General features: G+C 38.4%; 2 protein-coding genes across 2 annotated transcripts; one reads left to right on the plus strand and one right to left on the minus strand.

Annotated features, from left to right (window-relative positions):
* Positions 1-8,690: 8,690 nt before the first annotated feature.
* On the minus strand, positions 8,691-13,312 carry LOC149187068 (cation/H(+) antiporter 19-like). Its single transcript, XM_089411277.1, has 3 exons — positions 12,797-13,312; positions 10,634-11,635; positions 8,691-10,535 (listed from the first exon to the last, which is right to left on the minus strand). The coding sequence occupies exons 1-3, from the start codon at positions 12,989-12,991 to the stop codon at positions 9,189-9,191; spliced, it is 2,544 nt and encodes an 847-aa protein (XP_089267403.1). The 5' UTR covers positions 12,992-13,312; the 3' UTR covers positions 8,691-9,188.
* A 1,984-nt stretch (positions 13,313-15,296) lies between these two features.
* Positions 15,297-17,891, plus strand: LOC149187069 (uncharacterized). The gene is made up of 2 exons (XM_089409543.1): positions 15,297-16,640; positions 16,776-17,891. The coding sequence occupies exons 1-2, from the start codon at positions 15,297-15,299 to the stop codon at positions 17,889-17,891; spliced, it is 2,460 nt and encodes an 819-aa protein (XP_089265669.1).
* Positions 17,892-17,989: the final 98 nt, after the last annotated feature.

A 17,989-nucleotide genomic window follows, 5' to 3' on the forward strand; every position in this document is an offset into this window, starting at 1 on the left:
AATAAACCAAGGAGAAGCCATTTGTTACAGCACAGCCCTTGGATGGGTAGCGGATCATCCAAGCCATCAATGAGGGTGGTAGGATCAAGGGCGCGAATTCCAGGGATACCCGGACCTCACCCCTTCACGTGATAGAGCCAGCCGAATTAAATTCCGAAGCCAAGTGTTAAGGGCTGGTAGTGCCAGCAGTAAGCCCCCGAAAATCTTTCCCAATAACGTAAAAGGAGAATACGTTACCGTCGACTTTTCAGGTTGAAATAATGAGACCCAGGAAAATTAATGCAGTTGTCTATAATGCGACTTTTTGGAAGCCTTTCCGGTGGGTTTTTCCGGTCAAAATCCGGCAGCAATTTATTGGAATCGCAAGTTTGATAGCTAGTTTCTGCACAATCAAAGTGTCCCAGGGTTTTCCAGGGTGCTGAATCCAAATATGCAGTTAAAAAACCATTTTAACTGCAACAAATCAAGATTTAACCTCAATTTTTTCCGCCGGATTCCGTCACCGGAATCTCCAAAAAGTCGCATTATAGACAACTCCAAAATTAATATGAATAACCAGTGATCCTATTCACGCACCTTAGATTTAATACAAAGGTTAACATTAAGTAAAAAAAATATTTACCAACTTGTAGATGGGCGTATGACAGGGCCTCACTCAGACACTACTCGGCCTCTTCTCACAGCTCAATTGAGCTCTATACCATGATAGAAATGAAGACTCTAGAGAGCTTGCTTATTTCATTCTAAGCTAATTTATATAAAAACCCAGCGAGAGAGTGTACAAAGATTCTACCAACTTCCATTTACATTTTACTTAAATTTACCCACTATCGCAGACTAGAAACCCAGCGAGAGAGTCAACAGAGATTCCACCAACTTCCATTTACATTTTACTTAAATTTACCCACTATCGCAGACTATTAACTCCCTGATGACTAAAAAACCGTAAGAGTGATTATTATTCTAACACAAAATTCATGAGATTGTCCCCTGCCATACTCCCGTTGATGTTGCCTTCATCAATTTGACACAGTTGTGAGCGGTTGTGCTTGCCATTCTGATCACTGCACCTTCCATAATTGTTTTCTGTTCCCACCGAGAATTCTATCTCGCGACCTTCAAGATAATTATCCCAAGAGGATTCGATCTCTCGACTTATCCCAGCACGGAGTTTACAACCATAAGAAAGAAAATCACTCTCATCCACACCTACTGGGCTACTACTAGATGGTTCTGTTTAGAAGGCTAGCGTTTGACGACGACAGAGGATTACCTGCACCTGAAATTGTCCGATGCTCTGGCTCCTTCGGGTAATAATTATAGTACAGCTCAACGGAAAAAACAAACCAAAAAGAAAGAAAACGCAAAAGCTTAAGGCAGTGGAGGCAACACATACCTTTTCTTTTGTGAGGTATATGGCGCTCAGGGCGAGATATAAATCTAGGCTGATCACTCACTCCCGCTAATCCTTAACCCAATTGTAGATTCGGTTCGTCTGTGGGTCTAACCATAAGACAATGATTAAATTTGCAAGTGAATCGTCTGAACATTCCAATCTTAATCGGGTCATCTTTGACTGCTAATTTATATCAAAACTACATAACCTTTCCAAAAATATTATGAAATTTGAAATTCGGAAAAGAGAATCTTTTTCCTCACCGTAAAATTCCAGGATATTTCGACGGAAGTTCAGGACATGATCCGGCCCCAGGCGGCTTTCCTTGAACCCGAATCTGGTTGACTCTTTGTAAAAAGACGCTGTTTCTGCAAAAACATGGAACACATTATTTGAACACGTGTGTGGTTTTCTTTCCGCGTATTTTAAAGATTTTAGGATTTCGATATTTTATTTTTCGGTGGTAGCTATTTGTTACAAAATTCAAAAGAATAGTTGTGTCATTTTCTTCCGTATATTCTAAAGATCTTAGGATTTGGGTATTGTAATTTTTGGTGGTAAAACGAATGGTTGATTTGTTATTAAATATGTTGGTTGAGAGACACTTTTTAGTTTAGTATGGAAAAAAAATTAAAATATAATTGAAATAAAATAGTTAATTTATTTTAATAACATTTGAACTCTAGATTTTGATAATTTCTAGTTTTGTCAATAGTATTTATAAGAGAATATCTATATAGTTATATCTATTTTAAGATCTGGGTTAAAATGTTTGAAAGTTTAACCTATATATACATATATGAGATTAAAATGAATCTAAATTGATTTTAAATTGAAATTAATTTATTTATTAAATGGAAAAATAATTGATATTAATTAAATATGTAATTTAAATAATCAAATTTAAATAATAAGACTAAAAAATATATAATCAGTAAAACATTTAAGCTTTTCCTTTTAAAACATACGCTACATGATGGTTAGAATTTTAGTGGACCTATGTCTTGCAAGTAATTTCTTTAATCCCTTAAGTCGTAACATTCCTCATTATAAAATGTTTTATTTAAATATATTGAAATTTATAATTTTTTAGCGGAATATATTAAAGATGTTGTAATGTCTTGTCCTATCATATTTAACATTTTGATTTAGTCACATTAATTTTATATATATATATATATATATATATATATATATATATATATAAAATTAAATTAAATTAAATTATAAATTAATATAAGATTAAAATAAAATAGTCAATTTACCATCGAAAATTTTTGGACTCTAGATTTTGAATATAATATTTTAAACTGTAATATTTTTATTTTAAAATTAATATAATATTCTTTAATATACTTTTTTTTTTAAATAAACTTATTCATTAAAATAAAATAAAATAAAAAATTCAATGTGAAAACATTTTTACTAAGTCAATATAAAATAAAATTAATAAAAAATAACATTAAAATAAAAATATTTTAATGGTATTGTCTCATCATATGAGAATCTATGGTATTCATGTGGAATATAGCGGGGAAATTAAACTAGCCTAGATCTATCTTAATTTCCTATCTACGAAGAACCCAAAGTGATTAAATAAACCTCTTTAACAATAAAAAAGATTTGATCTCTCTCCACTGTTAGTAGATTTTGAGTTAAAATAGATCTAAATTGATTATTAAAATAGTTAGATACTTTTAGACAACTCCTTAGAAACATTTTATAATTTTAATTAAAAGACTTAAAATTAAAGTAATTGTAAAAGTGGAATGGAAGGAAGTTAAAATAATATTTGAGACAAACTGAATTAAACTATTTTTTAATTAAATTAAGTAGAAATATAAATAAGAAAGAATGGAATGAAAAGTGTCTCATAATTTTAACAAAGTGTAAAGAAATGAAGGGGAAAATTATTCATCGTTGTTTAACTAAGATAAATTAATTAAAAGTTGGGAAAAAATTAATAACTTAATTTGTCATATAATTAAAGATAAATTAATTAAAAGTTGTTAAAAAATTAATAACTTAATTTTTCATATAATTAAAGTAATTGATATGGTGAAATAATTTTTTAATGTCAAAGAGAAATTTAAAAAATTGAAAATAAATTGATAAAAATACTAGGAAATTGAAATTCTAAGTCGTTATGATCATTAATTAGTAATTTCAGGGGGCTTAATTTTTTTCGATTAATAATGATGCTTTAATATGCATTCACACATAATAATTAATGATAGTTGTTATAGGATTTTCACCTGTTTAAATAATAGTAATAATAAGATTTATCAATCTTAAACAAATAATTATGAAATAAGGAAAAGTAACACTAGAACTTAGGATAGGGATGCGTCCAAGAGTTAAAAGTTAAAAAAGTGATCAGTAAATTTTGGTGGATATTCTATTGGATAATTTCATCTGGCAATATTATATTAAAAATCCGACGCTATTACAATTTTATTTAATTTCTAGATTTGTAGATTTTACTGATTAGCCCATGCATGCGAATGGAAATTATGCAAAAAAATAGAGAATGACAAAATAAGATCTCAGACACATAAAACACAAAATATGCCCTACGAAACCGTTTCGGGAGAAAACACAACTGGAAGGTGAGGCCGCTTTGCTCTCTTTCTCTCTCTAGATATATGGTTGTAGTTACAAAGAAGTAATGTTTGTGGTCAGTGGACTACTATAGTGCATATATCCTCTTTGTGTGCTCTACCTCTTATCTCTCCTTACTATCTTTGCTCATCATGGAACAAAATGCTCTCGAAAGAATGGAATGTCTCTTCCTCTTAGGTGTTTGATTATAACACAACCTGATAGCCTATTAGTGGTGAATTTTGACTACATCAACTCTTAACTAGAGTTACAATATAGATTGTTCTAGAGTCTTTTACATCACAAACACGTGGCTAGCCCATTTTCCATTAATAATGGGGTCTGATGCAGCACACCCCGGAACTGTAGGTGTGAACAATTTTGGAGTGAACTCCTATTGGGCTAAGCTGTAATGCTAGGTTCCTCTGGGCCAATCATTGTGCTCATCCATTGTTGTTGTGCCTTCCGCATATGCCAAGTCGCTAAGACCTGTGCGTTGCTTGCCACGTCTACACGATCACTGAGACTTGGGCACACCATAAATCTTTCAGGGCGAATCCCCTAGGGTATGACAATCGAGCCAACGTGTCACGCTCCTACACTGGCGGTACTCTTCCAACCTCACTATAGGAGGTGCGGCACCACTGACCCTTTTCTTTTTAACAATACTAACGATCGTGGACTATGCCTACTTTCAATACTTGTTTATTTTTCAACAACTAAGCATATCTTTCATTAACACAACGAAAACTTTCATCATACTATTAATCATATTAACATCATTATCAGTCAAGTGCACGGAGGATTATCAAGGGAGGGGCAACTCCCTACAATATGAGTTTGCCCATATCAATAATGTTAATAATCAGAATTTACATATAAGCTTACATTCAAGGGAAACCCCAAATTTCACCTTTACACTTATACAAATTCAACCTTCTTGCACCTATCGTGCAGCCTTGCCCAACCACCGGGCAAAGTCGCCTGAACTGTCGTTCAGCTCATTCACCTTGTGCACGGCTCGTCCGTTTGCTCACGCCTTCACCTGTCGCATGATTTCTCGTCTCGTGTCGCAACCACCAACCATTCATAACTCATCGTTTTGACCCGGGTGCATTTCACCAACTCGCCCTTCATTCACCTGGGTGCGTTCACCAACTCGCCCTTCGTTCACCATTCACCGGGTGCATTCACCAACTCACCCTCGTTCACCGCTAACTGCCCACGAGTCGACCGTGTCGTCGTGCCAGGCGCACTCGACTCGTTCGTCGACACGCCTTCGCACGCCCAACTCACCCTCGCCGGTTACACCATTCACCGTCCACCATTCGCCTTACCCGATGTTCCTTCCATTGGGCACCCACACATGAACTCGTCTCGTCGACTTGCCCAACCGCCGTGCACCGCACCGCCCGTCCACCATTCGACTGAATCGTCGTTCCACCAAATTATCCGTTCAACAAAACTCGTCATTCCTTGTGCGCCCGCCCGTGCTGCCTGACCTGCGCCTTGGCTCGCCCAACCACGCCCTTAACCTGCACTTCGGTTCCCACACTTATCCATTCAAGCTGGGTACTTCGGCCCGTGCCTGCCTTCACCTTCACCTTAACCTTCAAAATACCTTCTCAACTCGTACTTCACTTCTGTGGTTGTATTGCTTCTTCGAACTTCGATGATGGAATGGCTCTCCAATTCCATCCACTTATACACTTCACCACCATGTTTGCCACCATGTCGGCTCGCCCAGCTGACCCTCCATTCGGCTTGTTGTTTCACTATTTCAACTGTCAGCCCGTTGGCTTGGGCGCCCCCACCCGGGACCGCCTCACACTATAAACCAACCGCTCCTCAACACTTAGTCGCATTTTCACATCGACCTCACATTTTCTTCATTCGGTTGTCCGTTTTGTTCAGCTCGCCCGTGCTCCTCCCGTCGTGCGCTCTTGCCAAACTTTTCCACAACCTCGGGGTGTTACACAACGTGTCAAGCGAGCTCCACCTCTGGCCAATAAAAAACTTCTCCATTGTTGTTGTGGTCTCCACTTAAGCTCAGAGCTCTCGCTTAAAGTCTCCGCTAGTCTTGGCGCTGGATTTTAGTAAAGTGCCAAACTTGGCTACACGCCAAGTGCTCACCCAAACACTTCTAAACTCTGCAATGTTTGACTTGCGGCCATAGATCTTTGACCAAATCTATTGCATGATCCAAGAGGCCATTTTCAGACTTCTGCATATCACCGAAAAATATTTTTTCGAGCTCTTTCCATCTCTGTGGGTTCCACTTGCACCTAAGATGGTCTGCTAGTCCAAAACTGGCTCCGAAGACTCTACACCATACCTTTGCCACCAATGCTTGCCATGCTTTGCATTTGCCACCTTTGACATTGTCTTTGATTTTTCTTATGCCACCTTTACCATTACCTTTTGCTTTTGTCTATACTACCTCTTTTAATATTTACCTTGGCCACGAATGACAACCAATGCAGTTGCCTTTACCAGTCTTTGTCATTACCTTCGCCATCAATCGGCTTTTCGTTTGCCATCAATGACAACACATTTCCAACAAGTACCTTAGGTAAATCCCTTGGTGATGTCATTAGTATTCTTTGATAAGATCAAATAACCATTTTCACTACAATTATTATGGACCAATACCATGGTAATGACCCCCGGTATCCAGAATTCCATGGTTCGGATTGTGTACACGACTTTCATTCATAGGACTTGTGTATGTACCCAAGCCTTCTTCACACGAACCACATATACTTTCTTAAACTTTTACTTTTATCATCCAACTGGCATTGAGTTGTCATTCCTCTGTCCATGTGCTCTGTAGTATCTGTACGAAACTGCATGAGATCATATTATCGCAATGCTGACCTCAAGTACATCTTTATCAATTAGTTTGTCATCAAGGACAACACATTAGCCACAATGCCAACATAGTATATAGGAGATGTGTAGGTGTAATGTAAGAAATATTGTGAACATTTTTATATGTAAGCTTAATATGTTGAATTTATATTAATATGTGCATTTTATAAGACATAAAACATTTGTAAACTATCAGCTTAATTAAATAACAGTGAAAAATTTAAATATAATATAGAGATGTAGCATTGGTAAAAATATAAAAATAATAAAAATAATAAAATTCAATATGTTATATTGTAATTTTGTTTTTATTAATAAATTTACCAACAATTTTTTAAATAAAAAAAATCATAATATACATATCACATTAAAACATATAAGTAGTAGATATAAGTTATGATCCATTTTACATTATAGATTAAAATAATGATTATGTAACTATATTTAAATTTTATTGATAAAAACATAAAAACTTTAATACTTACTATAATTTACAATATAACAATATTGTTAACCATGGGCATTTACGTCCATTTTATCATAGATATTATTAACTTGGATTTGTTATAATACCATAAGCCAATATCATGGCTCATCAATACCACATGCCAAAAACCCATCTCTCATTTCACAATCAAAATATTTTATAAATATTTTATTTGAATTTAATTTAATATATATTTTTAATCAAATATAAAACAAAAAGATTATAATTATTTTGAGATATATCTAAACCCTCTTTCATATTGAAATATATAAGATATAAATTAAGATCTATTTAACCATATAAATTATAATTATATTTTTATAACCATATTTAAATTTTATTAATAAATACATAAAAACTAAATACTTACAACATAAAAAGATTTTTAATCATGAGTAACCAACCTCACTTTATAGTGGATATTATTAACTTGTCAATAAACCTTTTTACAATACCATGTACCATACCATGACTCATCAACACAACAAGTGCAAAAACCATCTCTCATTTCAATATATATATATATATATATATATATATATATATATATTCGTTTTTAATCGTTGAGAGACATTCTCCAGCCAAGTATGAAAGAGATGTTATAATGTCCTATTATGTTATGTTATTTAAACAATTTATTTTGATCAAATCACATAATTAAAAAAATAAAAATAAAATTATCAATTTTAATTATTAATTAAAACATTTCGATTTAGTGAAATTACATACCAATAAAATTTAAATTAAAAATAAAAATAATATATAATAAAATGATAAAAATAATTATTATATTATTAATTATTAATAATTAAACGAGTTTACATCCATCTTAATTGTGGATAGATCACCCTATAAAAAGATCAAATCTTTTCAAGTGCAAATTTTTGCTCAAATTTTACACTTAAAAAAAAAAATTGCATCTCCAGAAAATTGATCCCTCGGAGACTTGATAAATCCTGAATTAAAATAAATCTAAACAATTAGTTACAAATATTTATCAAAAATTTAATTTATATCACTGTGTTGATATACACTGATATATATATATATATATATAAATCCTGAATTAAAATAAATCTAAACAATTAGTTACACATATTTATCAAAAATTTAATTTATATCACTATATATATATATATATATATATATATATATATATATATATATATATATATATATATATATATATCCTGAATTAAAATAAATCTAAACAATTAGTTACACCTATTTATCAAAAATTTAATTTATATCATGGTGTTGATATACACTGATATATATATATATATATATGAGAAAAAAGCACTATGATCAAAAGTCACCCGGATATTAATTTTCCCCACATTAAAAACTCTTCCTTAATTATGGCCTTCTTACCGGATCTTAGGTAAAATATGAACTCTTCTAAAAGAACAAAATAACTCTTACTCAAGGAAGGTCATCTCACCCGGATCATAAGTCAGGTTCTGATAAGAGAACTCTTCCTAAATGAAGGCCATCTTACCCGGATGATAAGTAAGGTTCTGAAAAATATAAATCTTCCCTAAATAAAGGCCTTCCAAAAGGGCCAGCCCAACCCGGACCTTTGCTTACAAGCCCTGAGACCTCCACAAGGGGTAAATAAAGGATAAAAATATAGAGGTAGTCTTTCAGGCTACCCCATGGGGCACCAAGCAGGGTATGATGAAAATATGTAGACATGGAGAGAGAGAGGGAGCTAGTAAAAGCGAAACCCCTACAGCCCTCCTGTCTAGGCCAGATCTGCCACCGTGATACTTACGGACCGGGCATAAATCCCTTAAACTAACCGTCTCAACTATCATCACAACTTCTCGTTCAAGCTGTCGTGGAGTGGCTGCTACCGAGGTCGATAGACGGGGCCAATGATATGCTCAAGGAAGTTGACTCCCCTGTTTTGGTGAAGGGCACCTCATTCTTATGAATCACATCGTGTTGCTGAATCACCAACACTGATGCGGAGACTGGGACGGCGGAAGACGCAAGGAGATCCCCAATGGGACCCAATTCCGGACACTCCGCAGGACGATCCGCCAAGTCTGCCACCAGAGGGGGTGGAAAACGACCCCTCCCCACCATAAACATGTGATATCTTTTGCTCTTCGCGATTGCCAACACCGACTCCACCGCGTTACTAGTCTCCCGCTCTTCATACCCGATCAACTTGCTAATTGCATTGCCGTCCACGCCATTGCGCCCAGGGGATTCCATGGTATTCGACACGTTGTTATTTAATCTCAATTTCAAGGCTTCCTCGTCCAGTCTCTTTTCCTGCTCTCTATTCATTTCTGCAGTCGAAAACTTGTACACTCGTGGGTGCCTCTCGTTCTCGTTGGGCGGCAGCGGAGTGAGGTTAATGGCGCTGTGTTCGAATTCGGTGGGTCTCACGAACCTTATTACCGTCAGCTTAATGCCAGGGTGCTCCGCCATTCTTCTTCCTAACACCAGAGCCTCTCGATCATCAGGGCCTCCAAAGAAGAGCACCGCAACGTGGTGATCTATGTCCGCAGGCCCAAGCTGGGACTGACACCCCAGTCGGCCCCTGTCCACCAGGATGCCCACCGAGCATGGTGCGTGCTTCAATACCCTCTGGTTCACATTCCCGAATCCCGGGCTCACAGATTCCAGGACGCCGTCGACTCGCTGGTATTTGTGGAAGGGGAGTATGATCATGGCAATCCGCTTCTGATCCGCAATGTTGCAGATGTCCTCGTGCATGTCCTGGATCGGAGAGATGGCAACCATGGGCTTGACCGTTACCTTGCTCAATTGCCGATACGCCTTGAACGCAACCACTATCTGGTCTTGTTGAGAACGGTTGCGGTTCCAGAAGGGGAGCCCGTTTTTCATGGCCTTGTAAACCATCATGATGGCAGAAGGCCTCTCCGACAGCTCCACTAGGTGCATGATGTAAAGGCGCAGCGCAGACTTTTGAATCCCTCTGGAGGCCTCTATCAAGTTTATCATCGCCGGTATGGTCCTCGTACCGTGCAGACAGGCCATGATTCTGAGCTCGTCCTCTGGCCCCTCTCTCTGTATCTTTCTGTGCTTGTATGGGGTCGCCTTCCTTGCTGGTTTGTATATGGCCATTACCAAAGGGGTTGTAATGAATGTTGTGAACAGAGCCATCAGAACCAAGATAGCAAAAACTTGGTCATTCAGAACCTGAAAAAGAAAGCCGAACATCCCAATCAAGTTAAACAGGCTATCCAAATCAATTCTTTCAAAATGAATTTAAGATTTGTATGTAATTTGGGTTTTACCTTCAGATCCTTCCCAATGTTGAGGACTATCAACTCCACCAATCCTTTGGTATTCATCAAGAATCCCAGGGTCATAGCTTCTCGACAAGGCACTTTGTGGGCAATCGCAACAAAAAACGTGCCCAGAATCTTGCCAGCACAAGCAGTCACGATAACCAAAATTAGCAGACCCCAACTCGTGCTTCCATGGATCGCTGTTACATTAGTCTTCAAACCACTGGACGCAAAATACAGTGGGAGCAGCAAGCTCGATACAAAGTCCTCAATCTTTTCAGTAAGAATTCCTGCTAATGGGCCGTCTCTGGGAATCGTCAAACCAAACACAAAAGCTCCGAAGATTGAGTGAATGCCAATTACATCTGTGGCGAATCCAGCTGCTAAGACTCCCGCCAGAGTAATGCAAACGAATGTTTCGTTCACTGGTTCGTTTTCAGGTGAACGCTGGGCAATCCAGCTCATTACCGGCTTTACCACCACCATCATGAATACCACAAATGTTAAGCCACATAGCAAAACATAGACTGATACTAGAGGGCTTTTGTTTGCCCCGGAAAGAGCTACAGCAAGGGCCAGAAGAACCCAAGCAACCACGTCGTTGACAGCAGCTGCGGCCATGGCAATCTGCCCCACATCGGTGGTTAGAAGCTTGAGCTCTGCAAGCATCCTAGCAAGCACTGGGAATGCAGTGATAGACAACGATACACCCATAAAAACAAGGAACTGTCCATAGCCCACATCCTTAGAAATTGATGCCCTGAGAACATAAGCAACCCCGATCCCGGCCAAAAACGGTAAAGTAATTCCAGCCACTGCAATTGTTAAGGCCTTCCTTCCAGTTCGTTTAATCGCTTGGAAATCCATTTCCAGCCCAACCAAAAAGAGAAAGAATAGAAGACCAATATTTGCTACAGTTTCAAGTACAGGGGTGCTACTTTTTGGGAAAATCGTATCCATGTAGGCATCACTGCGCCCTAGAAGAGAAGGCCCAAGAAGAACTCCACCCTGTATGGACAGCCAAGACAGAGAAGTCATAAAATTTACACTTGAAATTCTCAAGTCAATCAAACTTGTAGCGGCATGGAGGAAAAACATTCAGGAATCAGAATCGGTGATGTTAATCCGATATATAGTAACAAATGAAAAGCTTCGGAATTTAAGAGTAATTCTATCTACAATATTTTGTTATGCAACGGTTAATTCTCCTTGTTTGCCTATGACACTGAAGTTCCAGTAAAATGGTGTACCTTAGTTATTTGCCGAAAGAATCGGAATTTTCAAAAGTTAAAACCATTGACTGGCCGCTCAATTGCTCCGGATCGTGTTTTCGAACTAGTTTCTCGTGTGATGCCATTTTGGGGAGAAATTTAGGACGGCTGACTAATTAAAGTGCATCGGGCCAAATGAGTGGCGAGAAATTTAACGCATTCCTTTGACGAAACCAATCATTCAGCCGCCATTGGAATAGTAAATTAAAGAGTAATCTAAATTTGAATAGAAAGACTTTGGAATAGTAAATTAAAGAATAGTCTAAATTTGAATAGAAAAATAAGAGAAAACCAGGACGCTCCGAGCGATATTGAAGGGAAGATCTCTTTCAGGTTATCAGAACAAATTGAAAACAAGTGATAGTAATTTTACTGTAAGCTAAAGCTAGAAATGTAGCTATAGAGAACAAGATGTAGATCACTTCAAGTCGAGGATTTTGGCTAATGGGTTTTATAAAGTCTTGTTAAGAACCTGTGAAGAGGTAATTTTTTTAACGGAAGAAATCGCCCTGGATTGGACCACTATACTTTTGAGAATCAAACCTCTAATTGAGAATCAAACCTCTCCCCCTAACTTTTAACAATTAGACCACATTCTCTTAAAAAATGTGAGAGGCCGTAGTATATAGTTTATATTGCTAATTAACACATAACACATGATCTCCCTGATTTCATTGTTCTCAAATCTCTTTGACGAAGAAATTCCTTTTAACGCACCAGGTAAAAAGGAGAAACCCATGTCTCATCGAAGTTAAATAACAGGATTAAACGCAAGTGTTTGAATCGAAACTGAAAATTAACAGTGTTTAAGCTTGTAGAAAATTCATGCCATTTCGGGAAAAGAAAATTCAGCAAAAGACATTGGAAAATTGAAAACATTAGCTGGGAGAGAACTTACAATGATTTCAGCTATGACGCGAGGCTGCCTCAGGGGCTTGAAGAGAAAAGCCAGCGTTCTGGTGACGAAAAGCACAACACAAATCTGAACAATGAGCAACGGTAACGCAAAATGCATGGGATTGTCGCCCTGCCATACTCCGTTGGATGTTGTCTTCATCAATTTGACACAGTTGTGCGCGGTTGTGTTTGCCATATTTGTTTTCTTCCCGCCCAAGAGGATTCGATCTCGCGACCTTCAAGATAATTAATCCAAGAGGAATCGATCTCGCGACCTTCAAGATAATTATCCCAGCACCGGAGTTTACAACCATAAGAAGAAAATCACTCTTGTCCACACCTACTGCGAGATGGTTGTGTTTAGAAGTCCAGCGTATGACAGCGACAGAGGCTCACCTGCACCTGAAGCTATCAGATATTCTGGTTCCTTCCGCTAATAATTATAGTATAGCACAACGGAGAAAACAAACCAAAAGAAAGAAAACACAAAAGCTTAAGGCAGTGGAGGCACACATGACCTTTTCTTTTGTGAGGATATATGGCGCTTGGGGGCGACATATAAATAGAGGCTCATCACTCACTCCGCCCAATCCTTAACCCAATTGTAGAGTCGGGTCGTCTGTGGGTCTAATCATAAGACATTGATTGAACTTGTAATTGAATCGTCTTCAACATTCCAATTTTAATCAGGTCATTTTTTATTGCTAATTTATCTCCAACCATTCTTATATGAAATTTCAATTTTAATATTCATTTAATGATATATAACATTTTTCTATCGATTACAGATTCAGAAAAGAGAACCTTTTTCCTCACTGTAAAATTCCAGGATATTTCGACGAAGTTCAGGACATGCTCCGGTCCTAGGCGGCTTTCCCTGATACCGAATCTGTTTGACTCTTTGTAGGCAGTCACTGTTTCTACAAAAACATATAGAAAAACATAGAACACAATGTTTGAACACGTGTGTGATTTTCTTTCCGCGTATTTTAAAGATTTTAGGATTTCGATATTTTATTTTTAGGTGGTAATTATTTGTTACAAATTTTAAAAGAACGGTTCTGTGATTTTCTTTCCGTGTATTTTAAAGATCTTAGGATTTGGATGTTTTAATTTTTAATGGTAATTTTTCAACACTTAAACGAATAGTTGATTGTCATTAAATATGCTGGTTGAGAGGCCCTTTCCAGTTCTTGTCCTTAATGGTAATTTTTCAAAACTTAAACGAATAGTTGATTGTCATTAAATATGCGGGTTGAGAGGCCCTTTCCAGTTCTTGTCCGGCCGGAGGAAAAGGTATCCCGAAGCTTTCTCACGACACGAGCTGCGTCGACCATCTGATCTGAATATAGTGGCAGGAGGAACAGAAAGAACAGGTGCAGTAAGAGTAAGAGAAGCGTATAATGTCCTGAAACTGATGGACCCCTGGGTCAGGGCTTTTATAGCTGGTTGTTGTGGCGTGAGGATTTGAAAAACCGCCATTTCCAACTCTAATTCTCTTCCTTTTTTTCTTCTCCGTCATTCACTGATTCAGACGGTGAATGCCACCGCCGACAGGGCATTGCGCCGGTCTTGGTTTGTCAGAATTATTTTGAAGGAAATCTTCCTCTCCAACCGGAATGAGTGGTAGATAGCATACGCTCTCAACCACGTGCAAGGCTTAGATTTTTCTCAGCATCATTGAAGGCCGCTGTTGTTAGTGGAATGAAAACAGTGGTGACCAGATGATACTCGACGAAGACTTGCTGACATTTCGATTTTTGTGTAACGGACACAGGCCCACATGTAAAGGATGCAGATTCAAGATTTGACCATTCAAGTCGATTAAAGAAATACTATGAAAGTTTTTTAAATCCATATTTTCTTGAATAATTTCTTTTGGTTTTTTGCAAACAACAATATATGTCAACGAGAGGCAACATGGCTTGAAATAAAAGGTGCATCTCAGACTACATGTAACTACAATTATGAGGGAAAATTTTAAAATTCGTTGTTTCAATCCGGGGAAAATCGAATCAGCCAGAAATGCATTTAAACGTGATAATGTGACTAGAAATTTAAGAACTTCTGCAAACAAATGATCTAGGGAAAGTGAAAATTGTCTCATCCGCCAAAGCTGGGAAGTGGGTTTGAGTCAATGCCAAACAATGTCCCAGAAGACTAGCTAGTCTAAAATGAGAGTAAACAAAGAAAAAACGGTCTCAAAGAGAAAGTACTCGGGCCCTTCGGCGCAAACGGACAACGCTGACAGTGGTTGCAGAAGGGTTTAGACGGTGGTAAGAGCTCTCAGATCCGCTGGGACAGTGAACCCCAGATTGCAGGCACGGGTTGGTTTAAGAGATATCAACGGCAAACGGGATTCTAAACCCCTGAAAACGCCCTGAGCGACATGGGAGAGCCAAGGGGGGGGGGGAGAGATCCCCTCCTTCAAAAATGTGGTAATAGGTGAGACGAGCACAGGAGGAGAGCAGCACACTGAGAAGGAAAGTCATGCCCCAGTAATGGGCAACCTGTGGCAGAAAAGAATGAGAGGAAAATGTCTACCTAGGGCTCAAAAACAGCCAAGGTATGTTGTTCCCAACAACAAATTGGAGGATTATAACTGTTACATGCGAGACCATGCCTTAATATGTAGATTTGTTGGGTATTGGCCTTCTGAGCGGGAACTCTACAGATGGATTGATCAGAGATGGAGACCTAGGGGACAGGTAGATCTCAAGCTTGGAGCCCAAGGTTTTTTCACAGCAATCTTCTCCAATCTGGAAGATAAGAACAGGATCTTTGAGGAGGGACCATATTTCTTGAACAATGCAGGCCTGTTCATGAAATATTGGGAAGAGAGATACAACCCTGAAAAGGAGAAAATGCTTGATGCACCAGTCTGGGTCAGACTGTTTGGGCTTCCTGATGAGTTCTGGGACCCTGAAATTCTGGAGGGAATAGGCAACACGATTGGGAGCTTTGTCAAAATTGCAGAGGCTACGAAACGAGGTAAATATAATGCTTATGCGAGAATCTGTGTATACATAAATCTGGCAGACCCCCTCCCGGAAAATGTCGAAGTAGAGTATCATGATGAAATCTGGAAGCAGCCAATTGATTACGAACATATCCCTTTCCGATGCCGCATATGCCATGAATATGGCCACTTATACAGGCAATGCCCTCTGAATAAAGAGGAAGAGTCCAAGAAAAGTCAAGCGGATCAACAGAGAACCACTGAGAGAATGGAGGATCCGGAGAGAGGCTTTCAGCAGGTAGTAAGGAAAAAGAGGCAGAATAAAGTGGGACCAAAGACCCAACCTCAGAAGCAACCCAGCCAAACAAGAAATCAAAACAAATTTAAGGTACTGCAGAGCGAAAATGAAGAATATGAAATAAACCTGGAAGATGATGAGGACCCGGAAAACACCCCCATGGAAATAGCTGGAGAGGAGAAAGAAAAAGAAACAAATATAAGCAAAACAAGTAGAGAAAAACCGGAGGAGAAGTCAATAGAAACAGAACTGGAATCTCAGATGGAAGTGGAAAACCCGCCTGAAAATGAAGCAGAAGAGGAGAAAATCATGAGAAGGTTACTCCAGGAATGGAAGTATCTGGATAGCAGGTTCATACCTGAAAAACAAAAACAACTGTATAAGGAAGTATTTCAGAAATACAAGGAGAAAAAAGGAGAGCCCCCGGATAAACCAGCTATGATAGAAAGTGAGCAGGGGAATGAAGATAAAGGAATGGGCAGCTCTGGCAAAAACAGCAGAAAAAGAGGCCGGAAAACAATGAGTGAAACTATCCAGACGGTGGGAGAAATATTGATAAACTCAGGTAAGGTGATACCTCTGTCGGAGGTATTCTTCCCCTCATACAAAAAGTTTTAAATGATAGTTATCAGTTGGAATATTAGGGGTTTGAATAGTAGAGGTAAACAAAGGTATATGAAGGATAAGTTGAAAAAAGAGAAACCTAGTATTATGATCTTACAGGAAACAAAGATTTCGGTTCAACAGCTTGAACAAATAATAGAAAAAAGCAGATTACAATATCAAGTGATTGGGCAAGATGCAATCGGTTCTGCAGGAGGTATTGCAGTCCTGTGGAACCCCAATGAAATCATCATAGATAACTGGTCCAGCATGAGCGGAACCCTTACTGGGCTGGGTAGGATAGTAGGAACCAAACAACAGGTGGTTATTTCAGGGGTCTACGGCCCCCCTTCCCCTGGGAAAAAGGAGCAGTTCATAAACAGTCTCAAATCAGTCCGTAGACTTTACCCTGAAGCTGCTTGGATCATTGGTGGAGACTTTAACTTGATCAGATCCTTGGAAGAGAAAAAAGGAGGGATTAGGAGGAGGGATCACTTCATGGACAGCTTCAACGATATGATAGAGGAACTTAGGCTTGTTGATATCCAGACCATTAATGGGACATACACTTGGAATAACAGAAGGGGAGGAAAAAACCAAATTGCATCTAGATTGGATAGATTCTTAGTTTCTGAAGCCATCATGAACAAAGATGTTTTTGTGGAGGCCAAGATCATTCCATCTCTGGGATCTGACCACTGGCCGATCCGATTAGAGGTTGATATAAAGAGGATTCAGGGGAAAAGGCCTTTCAGATTTGAAGCTTTTTGGTTAAGGGACCCTGAGTTCATCAAGAAAGTAGAGGACTGGTGGAAACAATGTACTAGTCAGGGCAGATGTAGAATGCACACATTCCAGCTAAAGTTGAAAGAGCTGAAAGGCAAAATAAAAAAATGGAACAAGGAGGAATTTGGCAACATTCTGGAAGATAAACAAAAACTAGAAGGGGAAATGGCAGATCTCCAGCAGAAGATAATTTTGGAAGGAAGAACAGAGGAAAGCATAAACAGGGAGGGGGTAATCCTTGGCAGATTGGAAGAGAGACGAAAGCAAGAGGAGATCCTATGGCGCCAAAAATCTAGGATAAAGTGGCTAAGGGAGGGGGAAAGAAACACTAAATTCTTCCACCAGGCTATGATCAAGCACAGGCAGGGAAACAGGATCCTATCGATAAAAGACAAGAACGGGGAAAGAGTGGTAGAGCAGAACGAGATTGAACAAGTCCTGATGTTATAGACATTTTTGTGCCTCGCAGCATGGAGCATGAAATGTCGATAATTACAGGGATCCTCAGTCCCTAAACATGTTGTTCTTACCCCTAAAAGAACAAGGTG

The sequence above is a fragment of the Pinus tabuliformis genome, chromosome 3_1 (genome assembly GCF_031772625.1).
Source record: "Pinus tabuliformis cultivar Carrire ecotype Pingquan chromosome 3_1, CPIR1, whole genome shotgun sequence".
Lineage (NCBI taxonomy): Eukaryota > Viridiplantae > Streptophyta > Pinopsida > Pinales > Pinaceae > Pinus > Pinus tabuliformis.